The 18,821-nt window shown below is 43.1% G+C and overlaps 1 protein-coding gene across 2 annotated transcripts in view; it reads right to left on the reverse strand.

Annotated features, from left to right (window-relative positions):
• Positions 1-770: 770 nt before the first annotated feature.
• The window catches only part of AFF1 (AF4/FMR2 family member 1), a 173,330-nt gene continuing 155,279 nt past the window's right edge, over positions 771-18,821 (reverse strand). For both annotated transcript variants that reach the window (XM_032498550.1, XM_032498559.1), the window contains 9 exons: positions 15,388-15,491; positions 14,509-14,761; positions 13,534-13,625; positions 13,291-13,351; positions 10,514-10,650; positions 9,843-9,914; positions 9,256-9,396; positions 7,185-7,408; positions 771-6,144 (listed from right to left, as the gene is read on the reverse strand). In XM_032498550.1, coding sequence (XP_032354441.1) covers positions 6,095-6,144; positions 7,185-7,408; positions 9,256-9,396; positions 9,843-9,914; positions 10,514-10,650; positions 13,291-13,351; positions 13,534-13,625; positions 14,509-14,761; positions 15,388-15,491 — 1,134 coding nt within the window. In that variant the 3' untranslated portion in view covers positions 771-6,094. The remainder of the gene's footprint in view (positions 6,145-7,184; positions 7,409-9,255; positions 9,397-9,842; positions 9,915-10,513; positions 10,651-13,290; positions 13,352-13,533; positions 13,626-14,508; positions 14,762-15,387; positions 15,492-18,821) is intronic.

Here is an 18,821-nt window from a genome sequence, read left to right on the forward strand (position 1 = left end):
TATTAGCTTGCCAAGGGTGAGTCCGTTTGTTCATAGGATCAACATAAGTAGGGGTCTACCTAGTGTAAGAACAAAAGAATCAGAGGGGAAGAGGTGGGTACTAAGGACTTTATCAGTGTCCAGTCAGACTGGAGCATCAACTGTTGTGATACTGCAGTGAGGGGAGGGAATAAGTTAAAAAAAAAAAAGCCACAAAGCCCGAGTGTTCATGCCAGAGACACTATGCTATAATAAGCACACCATCTAATGTGATCCTCACCATCTCATTAGGCAGACACCAAAGCAACAAAGTATAAATGAGAAAAGAAACTTAGGTTAAGTAACTTACCCATGGTCACACAGCAGACTGGAGAGCCAGGATTCGAATTTAAGAAGTCAGATTTCAGCACCTAGAGTATTTCTTTCGGAGGGGCAAAGGGAGGAGAGACCAGATGGCCTTTAGATTCCTTCCAATATTAACATTCTATAAACAATCTGTCTACCCAGCAAACTGAAAATCGGCGAATTTGGTCACTGGCAGCTGATGTTAGGATAAGCCATGCAGGTGATACTAAGCTAATTTTTGTTGATTGAGCTCTTGAAAAATAAACTGAACAGAAGGATGTGCTGTCCTCTGCCCACACTTTTCCCATTGCAAGAGTAAACACATATTGTGAATAAGGGCACATGATTCCACGTGAGACTCCTTTGGCTATAAGTGGTAATTACGTATAGCGATTTTAGGAATTACTTTATATTCAGGCAAAGTAAAAGCATGGATTCCACCCAAATGATTTCTCTAAATTTTTATTTATTTTTTTTTACAGCTCTATCCTCTTGTCAAAAGTAAAGAATTTGAAGACGAACAAGTCAATTACATGTTTTTTTAAACAGTAATTAATCCTCATTACAGAGAACAACAAACAAAAGATCTGTGGCACATTATCTTTGGAAAGATCTTTTGCAAATTTTTCTTCTAAAAAAAAGAAAACCTGTAATTCTCACAGATCACATATGTCTTTCAAAGGACTACACAAGGCAGCTAGATTTTATTCACAGAAGCCCCAAGTTGCAGTTCCAGCTGAAGTAGGTAACACACATGGAGTCCCCTCACCTGTGCTGCACATCTTCCCACTGAGAGCATCGCTGCTTTCCTATCCTACATACAAAATCACGGTGTGGACTAGACAGCGGGCACGTTATTTCACAATAATTAAAGAAAAATTCATATTATTTTAGACATAGACCAGTGATCTTCATTTATCAACTGGACAATTTATTTTTTAAACAATTTCAATAATACCAAGATTTGACTTTCCTCTAAAGTTATAAGAAAGCAAAAAAAATATATAATATAATATATAATGGTAATAAATAAAAAAGGTAACCCTGCTCAGGTATCATCCAAAACATGATCACATTCAGAAAAAAAATCAAAACAAGATTTGGGACTATCGTGTATAAACACACACACACCAACATGAACAGTGTATACTTGCTATCTGAGGGGGGTGTGCAGTAATTTTAACAATACATGTTGATGGCCTGAAAATTAACAGAAGTTAATTAACAAAAGTTAATACTGCCTGTTTTAAGCATCGCTTAAACATCTACTTTTAAGCAAAGCAAGTTACCTTCCTTAGGTCAGCCACTGCCCGGTCTGACCAGTGCAGCCTGGTCAGCCTCGCTGTCAGTGGTCTTATTCCCTTGTCCTTCAGGCCGGTGTAGTACTATCCGGGCTCACAGGGAGCTGTAAGTCTCCCTCACGTCCTCTTGGGGAGAGAAATACATATAGGCACTTCTCTACCCATCACAGTACCTGTCAACATCCGACACATCGTGGAGCACAATACAGTGTGACTTTCCCCAGGACAACAGGAAATTTACAGCCACCTTAAGAAAGGTGGTAGATGGTGCTTGTCAACTCCTCATAAATAAGAACTAAAGAACATGGCCAGTGGTCACAATTCATTCTCAGATTCTTGGTGATTAGCACAACTGGACTGGATGTTTGAGGTTTATTTGGTAGAAATAACCACTTGCAATGTTTGAAGGAAAATCCCCCAACACCATGTTACTCTGCTGCCACTCCACCTCCCACAAACAAAATGACAAAAGATAAAGCACAGGGGAAAAACTCACATCCATAAATTCTAAATAGGATAAAAAAACAAAAGAGGCAACCCGCTAGAGAAAGAGAAGGGAGCAAGTACCGCTATAACCCTGACCACGATGAGCAAATCTCTACACCTGTGTTTCTAAAAGGTCAAATATTCTTGCAAGATTGAAATACTGCTAATCAGTATTTAATACATGAAGTGGTTCAGTTTTTCACAGATTTTGTGTAGTGTCTGGGAATATAAATCCTTAAGAAAAAAGGAGAACTTGTGGTGGGAGGTGTAGGAAAACAAGGCTTATTTGATTCACTTACCTTAAGATGCACAAATACACCTCAAACTTCATGAAGCAGAAGAGAAAAAGGTGCAAGATCCACCTCACCATGGCAAAATAAATACGGCATTATTCCAAAATTAGGTTTGGTCAACAAAGGCACAATAAATATATCCAATTCAGCTAGCCTCTTTGTGTGTGTGTGTGTGTGTGTGTGTGTGTGTGTGTTTTCAAACACACATACTTCCTTTTATATAGAGATAAAAGTTTTGTCCATTTGGGAGGGCACAATGGTTCTTTTTGTTTCTAAAAATTATTGAAGAATCATTAAAAAAAATAGTAAGATCCTGATCCTACTAACATTAATATTTAAGGTACCAATTAAGGAAAGTTTTCAGCCAGAAAAGGGTAGTTTGTCAGCTTCTAAACATCCTGAGAATGGGCATTTAAGGATATAAAACAAGGGAGAAAAGTGTGGTCCAATCTGTCTAGGGGAAATAGCTAAACATTTTTGTCAAAACAGATTATAAAATAAAGGTCCTTTTGTTCCAAAAAAAAAAAAAAAAAAAAAAAATCAGGCACTTTCCCCACTCAGTCTGGTAGTTAAATCACAACATCAGGTAAGTCCCGTTCCAGCCCTGGTAATACGCTGGCTGGACTCTGCCACTCCTCACCACACCTAGCACCTGGCTGATGTTTTCACATTCGTAACCCAGTGTCATCTGGTAAATTGCAGTAAAGTATTTTTCACTGTTTAGCAGGGCCCTTAGTCTGGCTAAAATCTTATGTTCAGTGATTCACATTTTAATTATCTTCAAGGACAGAAACATTCAACATTTTAAAAAGTAAAACAGTATTTATCCATTCCTTAATAAAGACAGACACACACACACTAGAAACTGTAGTGCCAAAGGCAAGACTTTTACACTCAATTTTCACTCAAGATGTTTTTTGTATGTGTCTCACTGTGAAGTGTGTACTACTATGGTTGTTTTAAGAACTTCACACATTGAAAAGCTTAATTTTATAATCTAATCCTTTCAATTATCTACCTCAGTACAAAATTTGCCTTTGGGGATTTAAGCATGCAGTGGAAAAGTGCAAATGACTTAAAAACCCTTTAGATTTCTATATAAACTGTAACAGCAAAAAGACCTTAGGGACATTAAGGATTCATCAGCCACTACCTCTTACATACTCTATTTAAAAAGTAGCCATTAAGATTTCTTTTAGGTACGATGCATGTTGCAGTTAAGGATCAGAAATATTCCATGATCAAAATAGTACAAACTGATCTCTGCAAATTCATTAGTTTTTCAAGGGACAAATAAAATTTCAATATAAATATCAGGGGGAGGAAAACGCACAAAGAATAAGGCCACTGAAAAAGGAACCACTTCTTTTAGACACGGCTGAGAAATTGACTTGGAAATGTCTTCAGTCAAAGGGGGCTCTGTGGCTCCCGACAGGACACACACACTCGGCACGGTCTGCACAGACCAGAACCTGTGCTCAAGAACGCACCCTTCCAGACTGACTGGTGGCTTGTACTGGGGACTGATGGGGTGGAGGGGGACGGAAGGGCCAAGGGATTAGGAGGAAAAAAGATGTTAAGTAACCACATAAGCCTGATCCTGGTGTCTTGTCTCCAGGTAAGAGACGGACACACAATGCCATAACCATACAACCTACCAAGCAATTACTGTTAACAACAGGTTCCTTTTTAGACGAGTCAGTTTAAAAAGGACCATGGTTTTGCTTTAGAACATCCATCAAAGAAATCAGCCCATCAAGATCACACATCAAGTTCTTATGTTCCGATACTTGCAATTGCTGTAACTCTCCGGCTTTAACCTAAATATGAGGCTAACAGACCTCTGTCCTAGCTAGTGAGAACCAGAGAACAGGCTGGATAATGTAAGACACTGAGGGAACAGCTTCACACAAACAATTCATATTGTGAAAAATAAGCATCACTCCCATCCTCTACACATCCCTTTTATATAGTTACCAAGTTATCAAGACAGTTCTTACATTCATCGTATGGACCTTAGACCTCTTCACTATAAATAAAGATGGTGCTCCCTTCTTCACTAATAAATAAATATGACAGTGTCAAGCATGCTTGGTGCGAAACAACGTGCAGAGGAGCAGGACGGGATGAAGGGAGAAAAGTAAACGAGCTGTAGCAATAACACTCACTCCTCAATTGTTAATACATGTGCAAATTCTACTTCTAACAGGGATAAAAAGAACTGGCTTCTAAAAACACTGCACTCAAAATAATGCTTCCAATAATAACCCTCCAAGTTTCAATGAAAAAAATCTGTGCTTATGAATATGTGGGAATTTTTTTTTTCCATTTTAGGTCATTCAGAATAAACTTGGGTTAATGTACAGAACCTGGCAATAGCAACTTACGGGAAGGCCACAGTTTCTCTTCAATCTAATCAAACCTAGTTGACTGAGAACACTCTGGAGTGAAGGCATGCGGTGACAATTTTTTTTTAAAGTCTAATTAACCACCCCAAATTGCCACAGCCTAGCAGGGAGTTAAGTTTCTCCTAGACAATCAAGGGCTCTCAAAGTCTAGTTTTGCTATAAATATAAAATAATTCGTAGCAGAAAAATATAGCCTCTCTAAGAAGATTTCATTTTTCTTTGTTCGCTGACAAAACTCTGAGTTGGTTAGACAACACGAGTTACCACATAACTGCAGCCCACAGATCAGCACCTCAAATTCCAGAGCCACTTACACAAAAATCAAAAAGCACTTCAGCCATCTTGTCATGGACAAATGTTGGTTCCCTTCTTCCCCAACGTAGAAAATTCAGAATATAGTCAATGTGATGGACTGCCCTTCGCTGAAGCAGGGGGTGGGAATGGCGGCACCACGTCCTCCGTCTTACATGGGGACCTCGAGATGGCTCCCCGGGGTGCTGGAGCTTCTCTCTCTGCCACTCCGATGTGGGCTGGCTTCTGACCCAGTAATGGGAGAAACCAGAGCTGGGGTGAATGTGCAGTACTCCAGGCCATGGGGCGGATGCCTTCAATTGTATAAACTATGACAATACTTGGTATTATCAAGGCCACTGTTCACTGGTGGAAAGTGGGGTACAGTGGAGTCCTTCACAACTCACGTTTCATAGATGACCCCTAGAATTTATTAAACAAATATTTCCCCTATAATTTAAAAGCAAAAAGAAAACATCCACAAAACCCTACACCAAAATTCACTGTTAAAGAAACTTCCTTCTGGGAACGAACTAATGTGGCTACTGAGATGATGTGAATTTGCTTTCAGAGTTGAAATTGCTTCTCCTCATTCCATTTGCATCCTGCTGGTTAAAAAAGTAAGGAAATGTTTCTAGACCACTCATACACCCACAAAGGCAACATTGCACTTCTGTCCTTTAGTTAGGAAAGGCAAGATCATCTCTGGGGCCAGCTTCCTCTTCTCTGCTTCTGCATAACCATCGTGTCCAACCAATGATTCCACAGTTCTTGAGAGTTTCAGTGAACAAATGTCCTGGCCAACTCATGGTGCTTCTCTTCTTGAGTCTGGTGTCCTGCTGAGACAGATGTCTGGATGTCTTGAGGCTTCCAATGTGCAAAAAAGTTCCCAAGACATCAGATCAACCTGGGCCTCCATTAAGGTGTTTTGGTTACTTGTTTTAGCCGCTGAAAACCCTGTCTTGTGTAGTGCACCAGATCCATCAAACTGCTAGTTAAGGGCCAGGGTGCACACACTTGTGCTGAGCTGAGCAAAGAATTCTGCAAAGCAAAACCAAAACCACATAAACACACTTGCACACACAAAAATAAAAATGAAAATGTGAAAAGTCAAGGTTCCAGAAACTATATCCCCCACATTATTCTGTACTTCATCTACCACAGTAAAAAAAAAAAAAAAAAAGAAAAGGAAAGAAAAGGAAAGAAAAGAAAAGAAAAGAAAAATCACCATCTACTGCAAAAGCCTGCTAGCTCTCCACGTCCCTCCACTAGTCTAGAAGGGTAGGAACTAGGTTTGTTTCAGAGCTGAGTCCACAATGCCCAGCACAGTGGCCGACCCTGGAAAAGACCCAATTTATACCTCTGGATCAGTGGATGCATGAATGAAAAATAAAACAGCACAAAACAAAACATCCAACACATTAAAAAAAAAAAAGCATCACCAGTTTGCTTAAAAAGAAAACAAAGTTTCAAGAGGCTGTGGGGAAAGTAAGCAGCTGGCCGAGTTCTTCCCCACCACCAGGAAAGACGGCACCGTGGCATTCCACGCCGAGCAGTGCCTCGGGCAGCACGCCCTGCCATCTCCCAACCTTGGATTTCTCCAAGGGCCTTCCTCCCAAACAAATCTCTACAATGTTACTAAGCCGTATTTCTTGTACTGGAGCTAATCCTCTTCTTAACATGTGCTGAACAAACAATCAGCTCGGTGCTTAGGTTACCCAACACCCCATCCCCAAGGTGCCGTGCCTGGCGTCAGCCGACCTTCCCTTCCCAGTCTGCTCTGTCCTTTTGCAAGCACCCCCGTTCAGGCTGAAACAGTGACACCGGAACTTCTGAAGGGGCAAGGTGCCGAAGCCACTTCTAATCTCATTTTGCTAAGATCTAGCCACAGAAACCCACCCCCACGCCACAGGACTCAAGAAAGGACTGCGACTAGGTTATCAGATGGAATGGAGAAAGCGTCAGAAGGGGAACAGGTACGCAGTTCTTTTCTTTGAAAAACTGAACATAAAATACGTACAGTGTTATTATGCCCCTCCCAATCCCCACGCCCCAGTAATAACCACCACAGAACCCTCTACCTTTATTCTTCTGCGTGAGGACCTCAGCCTGTTCCCAAAGGTCAAAGGCAGTAAGGACGTGGGAAGTGATGGTGACGTAGGAGGAGGTCATGTTCTGGATGGAGACGGGGGTACTGATGGCGGGAGGCAGCCCACTGCTCCCCGCGCTGCCAGCGCTGGGCTGGGAGCCTCCGCAGCCAGCTGGAGAAGGCATTGGAGAGAGGGGGGATGGCGTGCCTGTGCTTCTGGAAGCAGAAGAAAAGAACCAGTTCATCACCTAAACTCCCACATTACAGAATTCCTGTCTCTGGGACCCGCGCGGCTCAAGTCACAAAGTTTTAGTGTGTTCTTGCCAAAATGACAATCACTTCTAAAACCACTTCTACAAGGACAAAGAGGCACACTTCCCCTTCAGTATTCTGGAAATTTACTTCATAAAACACAGTGGGACGGGGTCCTCTGAACGGAAAAAGTAACTGGGTAGAGGTGAGGCGTCCTTCACCGGGTGTAGAATCAGGTGGACAAGTCTGTATTCCAAGTGTATTTCCCACGCCCTTTACATATGCTTTCCATCGGCCTAGAATCCCTCTCTCTTCATCCCCGATCCAAATTCTCCTAGTAAGACAATACTTCCCGGGAAGATGGTCCTAGTCTCCTATGTATTCATTCTTTCATCCGCTCAGTACACGTTACTGAGTGCCTCCTCTGCACCCGACACTCTTCCACACACTGGGGCTACATCCTAGCTTCCTTTCTGCCACCACCTGAACCTATCTCTCTGCATTTATCACAGCCCGTGATGCTTTTCTGTCTATTCCTTTTCCTGCCTCACAAGCACCTGGAAGGCAGGGATCATTCCTTATTAATCTCTGCATTTCCAGCACTTAGCACAGCAGGTGCTAACAGGGGGCTCCTGATAAACACTGGGCAAGCCCGCCCTCCGCATCAGTGGCTCAGTATGTCCTCTGCTCTCCTCCTGACTGTACAAGTGAACAAGTGCCTTGATGCAGATCAAACAAGAACGCAGGCAAAGTCACTCCGACATCTCAGAGCTGACAGAGAATGGGAAGGTGGGTGTGCAGCAGTGGCCCACGAGGTAGTTACATCTGCCCTGGGCTGCACGGGTCCTAAGTGTCCCCAGCAGGACGTACATGTTCAAAGACTAGAAGCAGAAGCTCCCCAAAGGCGCTGTTTACTGCTGCGCCTCTGCACCGAAAACAAGGAAGGTGCTCAGTACACACAGGCTGGACGACTGGTGAAGGAGTTACCAAAAACCACGTGACTGACAACCTATTAACGCAGAACAGCATCTCAGAGGTGGGAGTCATGAAAATTCTCAGAGGTAAAGAAGCTACCTCTCAATCAGGACTTTCTGTTTTTAAGAGAGGTCATATGGGAATCTCTTCTTTGTAATGTGCTGGAAATGGGGTCATTCTTTAGGTGATAGTCTTAAAATAGCAAAACCTATCAGAACCAGGAGCTTTTTAAGGAGCACGACCAAATTAAAAGAACGTGTACACACACACACACACACAATTAGGCAAGTACTAAAAAGAAAATTCTATCTTCATCTTAAAAACACCCACAGAAGGACTCTGGTTTTTCAATATCTTATGGAATATGTGAGCAATTTCAGTTCACAAAGTGGGGGAAAGAACTGAGCCAGACCTAACTGTTCTCATTCTAACGTCGCTGCTACAGACCCTGGAGAAGGTGGAAGGCATGTGGTTCGGGACAGTGCTTGTTTACTGAAATACCCAGACAATCTGTTGTGGAGAAGAAGGACTGTGGCTCTGGTCCTGCTGGCTCTGTCTGTTCTGTGCTGTTAGGCACTTCCACATATCCTCCCCCTCAGAGCTCTAAAGTTTGAACTCTGTGTTCTTTGCAAGTACCATTTTATGTTGCCCAACCAGCAAACACCTTGATTTACAACTATTCCTCAAAAAGGCAGAAATATGCCAGTGATTTAAGCTGAAGGAGCAAATCAGCACATAGATATATATATATAATTTTTTGAAAAGTTTAAGTCACAGCAAAAGGTAAAAAAGAAAGACATCATTTCGGAAGTTATTTAAATCAGACTGACAATTACCTTGCAACACATGGCGAAGGTGCCTGAGTGACTTTGGAGGAAGTCTTGACGAAGTGTTCGTTGAGAGTGCGGGAATACTTTATTGCTGTATCTTTTTTACAACGGAACATGGCCATGTTCAAAATGGACTGGCAACGCATGCTATGAACATAAAACAGGGTGAAGTAAAGTATGACCTCGCAGACACGAGCATCTGTACTACAGAAAGGCAGGCTTGACTCCTTCCACCCCAGCGAGCACACTGGGCTTTTCAACATCAACACGAGCAAGAGAATCTCAAGACTCTCACTGCACCGTTCACATTATCATCAGAGTAAATATTGGTGAAAAAACACAAATATATACAAATATAATTGAAGTCACAAGCCTAAAGGTCCTGAGTCATCAGTTACATGGCAGTAGACGCCGTTTCACAATAATTATCAGTGAGATTAACCCCTTGACCATACATCCTGCCACTTTCTGGTACTGATCTGCCTTTCATGATAATTTTCACTTTAAGAAAACAGATACCAGAATCTCTTTGTAATATCGAAAGATGCAAAAGCAACTGTAGTACTATTCAGATAAAGGGGGAAAGTACACACCATAAAACAGCAAATATTTTCTCTTGTGTTGGTGTTGTGGCATCTGAGAAGGATTTTAATGACATTATGAACCTACAGGAAAATATAAAATTGTATGAGGTTAAAAAAAAAAGGCATCAAGAAAACCCCAGACACAGAGACACCTTATTATGTTTGTCTTGGTTTTGTATTGATTTTTCCTGAAGATGTGAAGGCATGACAGCAACGCAGAGGGAAAATGAGGCTTTAGAGCAACGATTCAAGCCATTCAGAAAATAAGGCGAAGACACGCCTCTTCTCTGACCTGCGCACCTGCTTGAAACCAAGCAGCAGCCTGTGCCCTTACAGAGTCCCCTGCTGACGTGCAGGTAATAAACACGGAGAGTTTCAACCGAGACGAGAGAGCACCTGATCAGAAAGCCAAACTGGAAAAACCAACCCTCTCCCTGAAGGGTTTGGCATCTCACTGTGCACTTGGCAAAACAAGGTAGCCAGACCCAGTTACTCTGTTCCAGCACTTCGTCTAGAATACATTTAACTTTACGATAAAAAAAAAAAAAATTTCCTGGATCAGTAACTTTTTAAAGGCTCCCCTTTGTTAAGCTGTCTTCCTACTAAAGTTCAAAAGGATTAAAGCAATAAAGGTGAGGACAGAAGCACTTAAGAGGAAGGCAAAATGACTGGGCACTTACTTAATGAGGTCCACGGTTTCGGAGTAGATGGAGTAAGCTGACCTGGACGCTGGGCCCTCCAACTCCATGGCGATCCCACACTCAATGAAGGACAAGGCGGCTTCCAGGTACTTAAACGCCTTCCCAACCTTGTCTGTCTGTGGGCGAAGAACACGGTCATTGTTAAGCCTAAAACAGACTTCTAGTTTCTCACACACATTCTTTACAGTAACTCCCCTCCACCGTCTGACTTTAATTGTGGCTAGAGAGAAGTATGAGAGCAAACAAACACAAAATGGTAACCGAAGCCCGTCAGCTCTGACCTGCTGAAAATTTCCTCGTGTTACTAATGTGCAGTTACTCATTATGTAATTTTCCTGAGAAACAGATTATTCTACACATCCAGAATAATGCAGACAGTTTCTTTGTATGGGCTGAAGTTTATCTTACAATAAGGAGAAAATATTATGGTTTAAGCATCTTAGATGTCATATTGAACAACAATTTTTTTATGTATTTGAGAACCCAGCAGATCATCTCCTTGGGAAGTCTGGGTTCAGGGCACAAGGCTATCCCCTGGGCTAACAGGGGAAAAAGTTCAGAGTCCCTTAATGCAAAAGTAGAAATTTGAATGAAATCAGATATTGGTGGTTACCAAAACCTGAATACACAGTTTGTTACTTAACGCTCTCCTCACTTGGTGGCATTCAGCTCACCCAGCACCCCCCCACTTGGCCCGTGCACCACACGCTGTAAGAGCAACTGATCAACACGGCATTCGCAAGGCTGAGGTTTCTGCTGACACCTCTCATCTGATACGTTCAAAAAGAAAGAATGAAAACAGGAAAGGTGCAAGTGGAGTATAAGGAGATGGTGGCATATTAGCAAAGAAAGACGGCTTAGGGCTGCTAGTTTTAATTTTTAAACATAACTTGATTTAAAAATATGTCTTCTAGAGAAACCAGGCTCAGAAAATTAGTGACAGAATAAAAATCAAATCAGCATGCCCAATTAATCAACAGTACAGGGCCTTAGTGGTTTGCTTCGCTGGTGGGAATTTAACTCTTCAGACTTACTCATTCAATACCATCTCCTTTCATGGACTGTCTAAAATTCATATTGGCATTAGGGTAGAAATAAAACAAACCATAGTACAGCAATTGGCCAGTGTCTACTTTCTTAAGTATTCTGTAAGGTTAATAAGTTACTATGTATCTCCTGAGACAGGGTTAAGGTCACAGAGTTCTAATTTCCTTACTCAACAGTAGGTAAAATAAGAACAGAAGAAATACATCCTCTACGTTCAGTTATGCGCTTAACTATTTGCAGTGCAAGATGGACAACTTTGGGACGTTGTACAGCTAAAGGAGAACGTGACAAAGAGGCTGGCCATTCAGGTTTCTGTCCAAACTGGCGTATTTTGAGAGTGGAATGAGCTAGTATTACTTATTAGAATGGGAAGCAGCAGGTACAGGAAGGGAGAAGAAGATGCACATGTGTACAGATTAAAAGCAAAGCCAGAATGAAGTTCCCTGCAGTATTAATTTTGTTTGAATAATGAGGAAACCTAGTGCTGAAAGTGTCCAGTGTCAAGGTAAGTATTAGGTCACTGGCTGACCAAGACAAGTTTTAGTTTACTGAATATTTGCACTTTTTCAAAACTCAAAAATTCGTGTAGTTCTAGCAACAGCCGTGGAAAGTGAAAGGAAGAGGCTGGGAAGACACCACTGTGGGGTTGGTTGCAGGAGGCTTAATGTGACTCAGGTCATCCAGGCAGAAGGTCACTTTAGACATAGTGTCTAATTTGTCTCTGTCCCCCTCACAGCATCCAGCATGATAGGGACTCAATCAACATTTTATCTGATGAATGGGGACCTGATGAAAGTGTCTCGGCCCAGCCCTCCCTAGCATGAGAACAGATGTGAGTCTACAGAGTCGGGATGAAGGACACTGGGCAGGGAGTCTGACGGCCACTGTGGACGGATCTGACTCAATCCCTGTGGACCTCCAGACCCTGTGGTTAGCTGTGCACATGGCAGGATCAAGGCAGCCTCTACCGTTCTCCTGTGGCACAAACTTCAACATATCTGCAGGGGTTTAGGTCTGGGGAATACACTAAGTAAATAAAAGCCCCAGTGTCTTAGATGTTTAAATATGACAAAGGGCAAAGCTTATCTAATTATACTGCAGCAGGGAAGTAAAAGCATTATTTAATTATGTATGCAATTAACATAAACTACCACCTTCCAGAAAGTCCAACAGCCACCAGTTAAAGAGAGTTCACTTCTTTAAAGTATGTTTACCAACAGTGCAATCATTACCTTCACCTTAAAGTTTTATCTGATGGCACTGGTCTACTGACTAACTTCACTGTTAGGCTCTCAAGGGCTTTAAGATAACTTTGGAATGCAAACAGGCTACCTCACTTTTTGAAATGTTTCAGGATAAACACAAACTGACAAGCTTTCAGTAAGCGAAGAGTTGTTTTTCACATCCAAGGAATTGATTCAGGGAGACAAGGAAGCCCTCATGTATATTAAATAAAACACTAACCAGGCAGGTCAACTTTCAATCATCTAGACATAAAACTTGTGACTAGCAGTTTGTACATCTGCCCATGATCAGCCTGAATCAACAAAGTAAAAGTAATTTCATTCTCCAGGAACCCCTTGACCCTCAACTCATTAGATGCCACAGCTCCTGTGGGGCCCGTGGCCAGTGCCCAGCCCCGCAGTCCCCCCTCCCACCCCGCACCAGGCTTGGCAATATGGAATCCCCAAGAATAAGTCAAGACTGACCATTAATTCTGCTTTGTCCTTCAACCTCTTGGCCTCCTTCATGTGAAAATCTGCCTGTTGTCTGAAAGAGAAGAGAAGATCAGGGGTGAGTCAAAGGAACTTAAAATGACTGGACTTGGGCAAGACGACTTAAGAAGACTAGAGGGTGAACAGGATGGGAGGAGAGGGAGGGCAGAGAGGAGGGAGGGCGGGGGGAAGGGAGTGGGAGGAGAGAGAAGCAGCAGCATCCATCCAAAGCCTTACTTGTCAGGCTTCATGTGAGGCTTCCCTGGTTTGGAGTTACCATTTGGCAAAGAAGGCACTGGAAAACGATTTGCAGTATCTCCAGAAGATCCCTTAAGAAATCATTATACAGATCACACTCTAACATTTAAGATCACTGACCTAAATGTACCATCCCTCTAAATTAGCCCAAAATACTAGTTCAAAAAAGAGGAAATCAAACACTGCACACTTCAGCGTGGCCAAGAGCTTTCTCAGCTAGATTCAACTGAAACTGTAGTTTTTGATCGTATTTGGGACACAAAAAAAGCTGTAAGACGGGCATGTCCTAGAGAACAGATTATCAACAAAGCCAAATCTAGTATTTTCTCTTAGGTAACACACGCGCTCGCGCACACACGCACACACACACTCATCTACCCCAGTTTAACAAGAAGAGAAGAATTTGCATTTGAGAAAGTGGATAAATTTTTTCCCATTATAACCAATAATGAAAGTATTTGAAATCAAACATCCAAACCAAGAACTAACCAGGGTAAACGATTTTTTTTTAACTGCAAAATACCTGATGAAAAATTAACACAAAAATCTATTCTGATTTTTCACCCCAAACCACTTTGAGAATAAACTGACATATAAATTTTCATGTAATACTAACTATCTTTTACTCTCCCTACAAAAAAGTAGATTTTTTAAAAAATTATTTTTTTATTTTTTATGGCAGGGGAGGCAATTAGGTTTTTACTTAGTTATTTTAATGGAGGTACTGGGGGTTGAACCCAGGACCTTGTGCATGCAAGGCATGCACTCTACCACTGAGCTGTACCCTCTCCCTCAAAAAATAGATCTTAAAACAAAAATAACTCCTCACTACTTTGTTAAAAGTGATGGACAGCTCTGAAATATACCACCACTAGCAACTTCTCTTATCTGGGCGTTTGGAGTAAAGCTACACCTCTATGTTCCGGCCCACACAGCACCGCTTCCCCGCCTTACTCTGTGCTCTGCAGAGCTTCCAGAGCCCTTCCCCTCTGCTTTTCTGTGCTTGGAAACAGAAGTGTCTTTGTGGTTGCCCTTGGTACTACTGGCACTTTTGGGAGCGTCCTGCCCACAGGAGTCTGCTTCCTGCCGTGGCCTCTTTGGGGCAGACTTGGCTGGCTTCTGGGAAGACGAGGATGAGGACGAGGACGACACGAGTGAAGGGGGAAGCATTTCCTTCTTTGAGGGCTCAGAGGAGGGCCTTGGAGTTCTGGAATGAAACACCATACAAAACTAGGTTAAAGCAGAGCATGAACTGGCTGATTTAGGTGTTGAGCGGTAAGGACAAAATGGCTGTTGACATAAAAGATTAAGATATCACAGAGCATGAAATCCATTTTTGTAGAAAGGTCCAACTTCAGAGTCCTTTTTTGATGCCTTTGGAAAATCTAGTTGTAACTATGAGTAATGAATGAAGTCGTGTAATTTGTCCCTAAGCCTGCAGAGTCTGCCAGCAGTCTTACCCTGACCTACCCGACCTGGTCTGCAATAGTTGCTGCCCAACCTGTACCTTTCTCTGACAGGCAGGCAGGCCTGGGTGCCACCTGCTCTCTGACCCTGCACATCTGGCTCTCTCTCAAGTCTGTTGGCCCCTACATGGTGACACCACTCACTTGTTTTTGCCAAGTCTTTTGTGCTTTTGATAAATCTAAGTTTGCTGCCAAATCAACTGTCAATTCCTCTAAGGTCCTCATGGAGGAAAGTAACACAAAACAAAATGAGCCCGAAGGGGTTTATTATTTTCTCATTCTACTGTGGAAGAAAAATATTTTCGCCATGTCAAGATCCAGGAAGATTTGAGCAGCTTTCTAGACTATTCCTAATCTCTATACTCACTTTGATTTAGAAGAATCTTTGTGGGAGGATGAAGACGATGACTGTGATTTGACGTCCTTCTCCAGTTTGACTTTCTTGCTATCGTGGTCTCTTTCTGCTTCACCCTATCAGTGTAGTATAACAGAGTAAACTGTTACAAACATAACTGTGCAGACAAAAGAGAAAAATATACAGCAAAGACAGTTAGACTTTTGGAAACATTTAGGTAAGTACCTACTGTGTGTGTCTGTGTATGTGTGTGTATTTGGGGGGGGTCAGACCATCCAGATTTGACATGACTTATATTGAGAAGATTTCTGCATGAAGAAGGACTGTCCTTCATACCCAGGATGCAAACAGCTAAGTTTTCCCACGACAACACATATACCAAATTTACAGACTCCCTCCTGGTCTGGGCTCATGTATTAGCACCGTGGGAAGGAGGAGCCACCAGCTCTCCAGCAAGGACAGTGAAGTGATGGGTGAGAGTCCTTCAATCAACTCAGGTGCATTTGGAACTAAACTCCTGGGGCAGGGAGGAGAGGGGGCAGGGTACAGCTCAGTTGTAGAGCAGAAGTTCTGGGTTCAATCCCCAGTACCTCCATTTAAAAAAAATTTTTTAATAAAGGTCAATCTTTTAAAAACACACACACACACATATATATATATATATATAAAAACAAACAAGTTTATACTGTTATGGTGCAGAGAACTATATTCAATGTCTTATAGTAACCTATACTAAAAAAAACTATGAAAAAGAATATATGTATGTATATGTATGACTGAAATATTATATTGTATACCACGAATTGAGGCAACGTTGTAAAGTGACTATACTTCAATAAAAAAGAATACAAAAAAAAAAACTAAATTCCTCTGACTGTTGGGGAGTTGGGGGAGGGAGAGAGAGAGAGAAATCTGGGACACCGCCAGCCAATCTAGGACAATCCCCCCCAAACCTGAAACCCTCTCTTAGAGCCTTAAAGGGAAAAACATGCAAGTGATGAGATTGTGGGGGGCCCCATTTTCACCAGTCTCTCCTTCTTTCTCCAAATTTCTCCAAGAAAAATGAATAAATTAAGACGAGTAGGCTCAAGCTCTCCCCAGGCGCTAATAAGCAGCCTGGCCCCACTCAATAGGAGGGGAAACAGCACAGACACGCCCTTCCTTCCCCCCAGCATCCTGCAAACAAGTGTGCCCAGTGTGTGCCTCCACCCAGCCTCCTGTGGAAACCATTTCTCTCTCGTTTCAAAATGGACCAGTCAAACTGACTTATAAGGATACCTGCTTTTACTCTCTCAGTGCGCACACAGGTGAGAACATTTAGGGAAAATATGGGTAGAGAAATTCAATCCAAGGGAAGGCTTATACCCACTAGAGGCCATTTCTGCACTGCCCTGCATGCTCCATCCCAGAGCCGGGCACCTGGGGAGCACCTGAACGTGGCTAGTCCAGGGACAAGTGACATCAGAGACTTTGTGCAAAAAAGGAGAATGTAATCATTAAACTGTCTAAATTATTTCTCTTGGGTTTTTTTCCCCCTTTTAATATTTTTTATATGGCTACTAGAAAATTTTGAATTACAAATGTGGCTCACATTGTATTTCTATTGGACAGCGCAGTTTTACACCCTTTTCTAGAGGTCATCTGCAAAATGGACCTTGAACTTCCAATGAGCCTATGCAAAGAAACAATTCTTAAATGTACAGGCTGTTCAGAAATATAACCATTCATTACAGAGAACTGAGGTAAAAGGACCTTGAGGGACCTACGGAGGAGATAGCGTGGAATGTGACAGCACACCCACAGGCACAGCGGGAGCACGACAGGAGGCCGCACGGAGCCGAGTCTCGAGTGGCAGCGGGCGCGGCCCAGCAGCAGAGCCCCGGGGCGCAGGCCAGGAGGGGACTGCTGGGGCTTTGCCCGGCGCGTAACTTTCAACGATTCATAATAGTAATGCTCGACCGGCACTCAAGAGGTTGGCAGAGAAAACAGAATACACTGGAAATGACTGGGTTCAAATAGAACTCTACTACCAGGGATACCCTCCTCGTCACTACAGCCAGGGTGCCCGAGAGGCTCTGCCACCATGGAATTCTCTGGAGCTTTAGATTAAAGGACACACGGCTGGCCCAGCAAACACTGCAAGAGGATGGGCAATTTATCTCTGGGAAAAGTCACAGAATTTGCTAAAATATCCAGACAGGTATAACTTGTACATGAAACTGCAACATAAACTTTCTTAAAAGGAGGGCATTTTCCAGCTGTTAATGACTTGTAGGACTAAGTCCCCAAGACAAAGCTAAGCATTTATGTTCAATGCAGAAGGTTACTTCCTAAACACAACACCAAACTCCAGAGGTGGAAGGAGAGTTAATTTTTGTTTGTGTATCTTCATGCTGCTTCGGACATGCTAGTTATGACTGGAAACCACAGTGGCGGACCTTACTAACCGCGCATGAAAGTAAGGCTCCCAGTGAGTCAAACCTCCCCGACTGGTTTTACCTCCGGCTTGTGCTGCTCGGTGACTCAAAAGAACAGCCCAAAACCAAGAATCCCCACACATGAGCTTCCATGCTAGCTTTAACCACTCTGTTACTGGAAAAACATGCTTTCTATTGACATGCTGATAATAGTCTGTAAGCTGGCAGAAAGTAAGCCATTGAATCAATTAGGCAAAAATCCCCTTTTGTGGCCTGGGCCCGCCTGCCAGAGTTCACGCCCACGGGCCAAGGTTAGTATTCCAGCACACTCTGCCCTTGGAACCCTCTGGACTCCTGTGGGAACAGTCCCCGAGGAACCCCCAGAGCAGCACTCCGGGGGCGTCTGCCAGCTGGCATGGAAGCAGGCCTGCACTACAACCCTGAGAGGATGGATTTCGGAAAGGGCCGTTAGAGGGAGTCACCCGATTCTGGGTGCAGGAAAACGCAGACGTGAATTCCAAGACTGGAAAACATGAGGCAAGGAGTTCTTAACATTTTTCTGGGTCAGAAGCCATTTGAAAGTGAGACGAGAGTGATGTGCTCTCTTCAAGAGGAGAAAGGAGTCTCCGTTGCCCAGTGGCTTATGCACAGATCAACTCCCATTTCAGGGAACCCCATCTAAGGTCTGGGTCTCAGAAATTCCCTTTTCCGGGACAATGTCTCAAAGGTGCCTCCATCTCCAACAGGAGGCGGCTGCTGACCACCTGCTCCTGACTGACTTGTTTGCTTTTCTTAACCTGTTGGGTCAGGCAGCCATGGGTTATCTGCCAAATGCCGCTCCACCTACGAGTGGAGCAAAAGGGCAAGAATGAAGACCATAAAAGGAAGAGCTGGGACAGTCCAGGCCAAGCAGGTTTCTGCAGGGAAAGCCTCCACGGCAGCCTGCTGCCTGCCCAGCCTCTGGCTCACCAACAAGGTCCTGTAGGTAACACAGGGAATGAAAGCAGCTTTTGAGAACTGACACTCATC

This window comes from Camelus ferus, chromosome 2 (genome assembly GCF_009834535.1).
Source record: "Camelus ferus isolate YT-003-E chromosome 2, BCGSAC_Cfer_1.0, whole genome shotgun sequence".
Classification (NCBI taxonomy): domain Eukaryota; kingdom Metazoa; phylum Chordata; class Mammalia; order Artiodactyla; family Camelidae; genus Camelus; species Camelus ferus.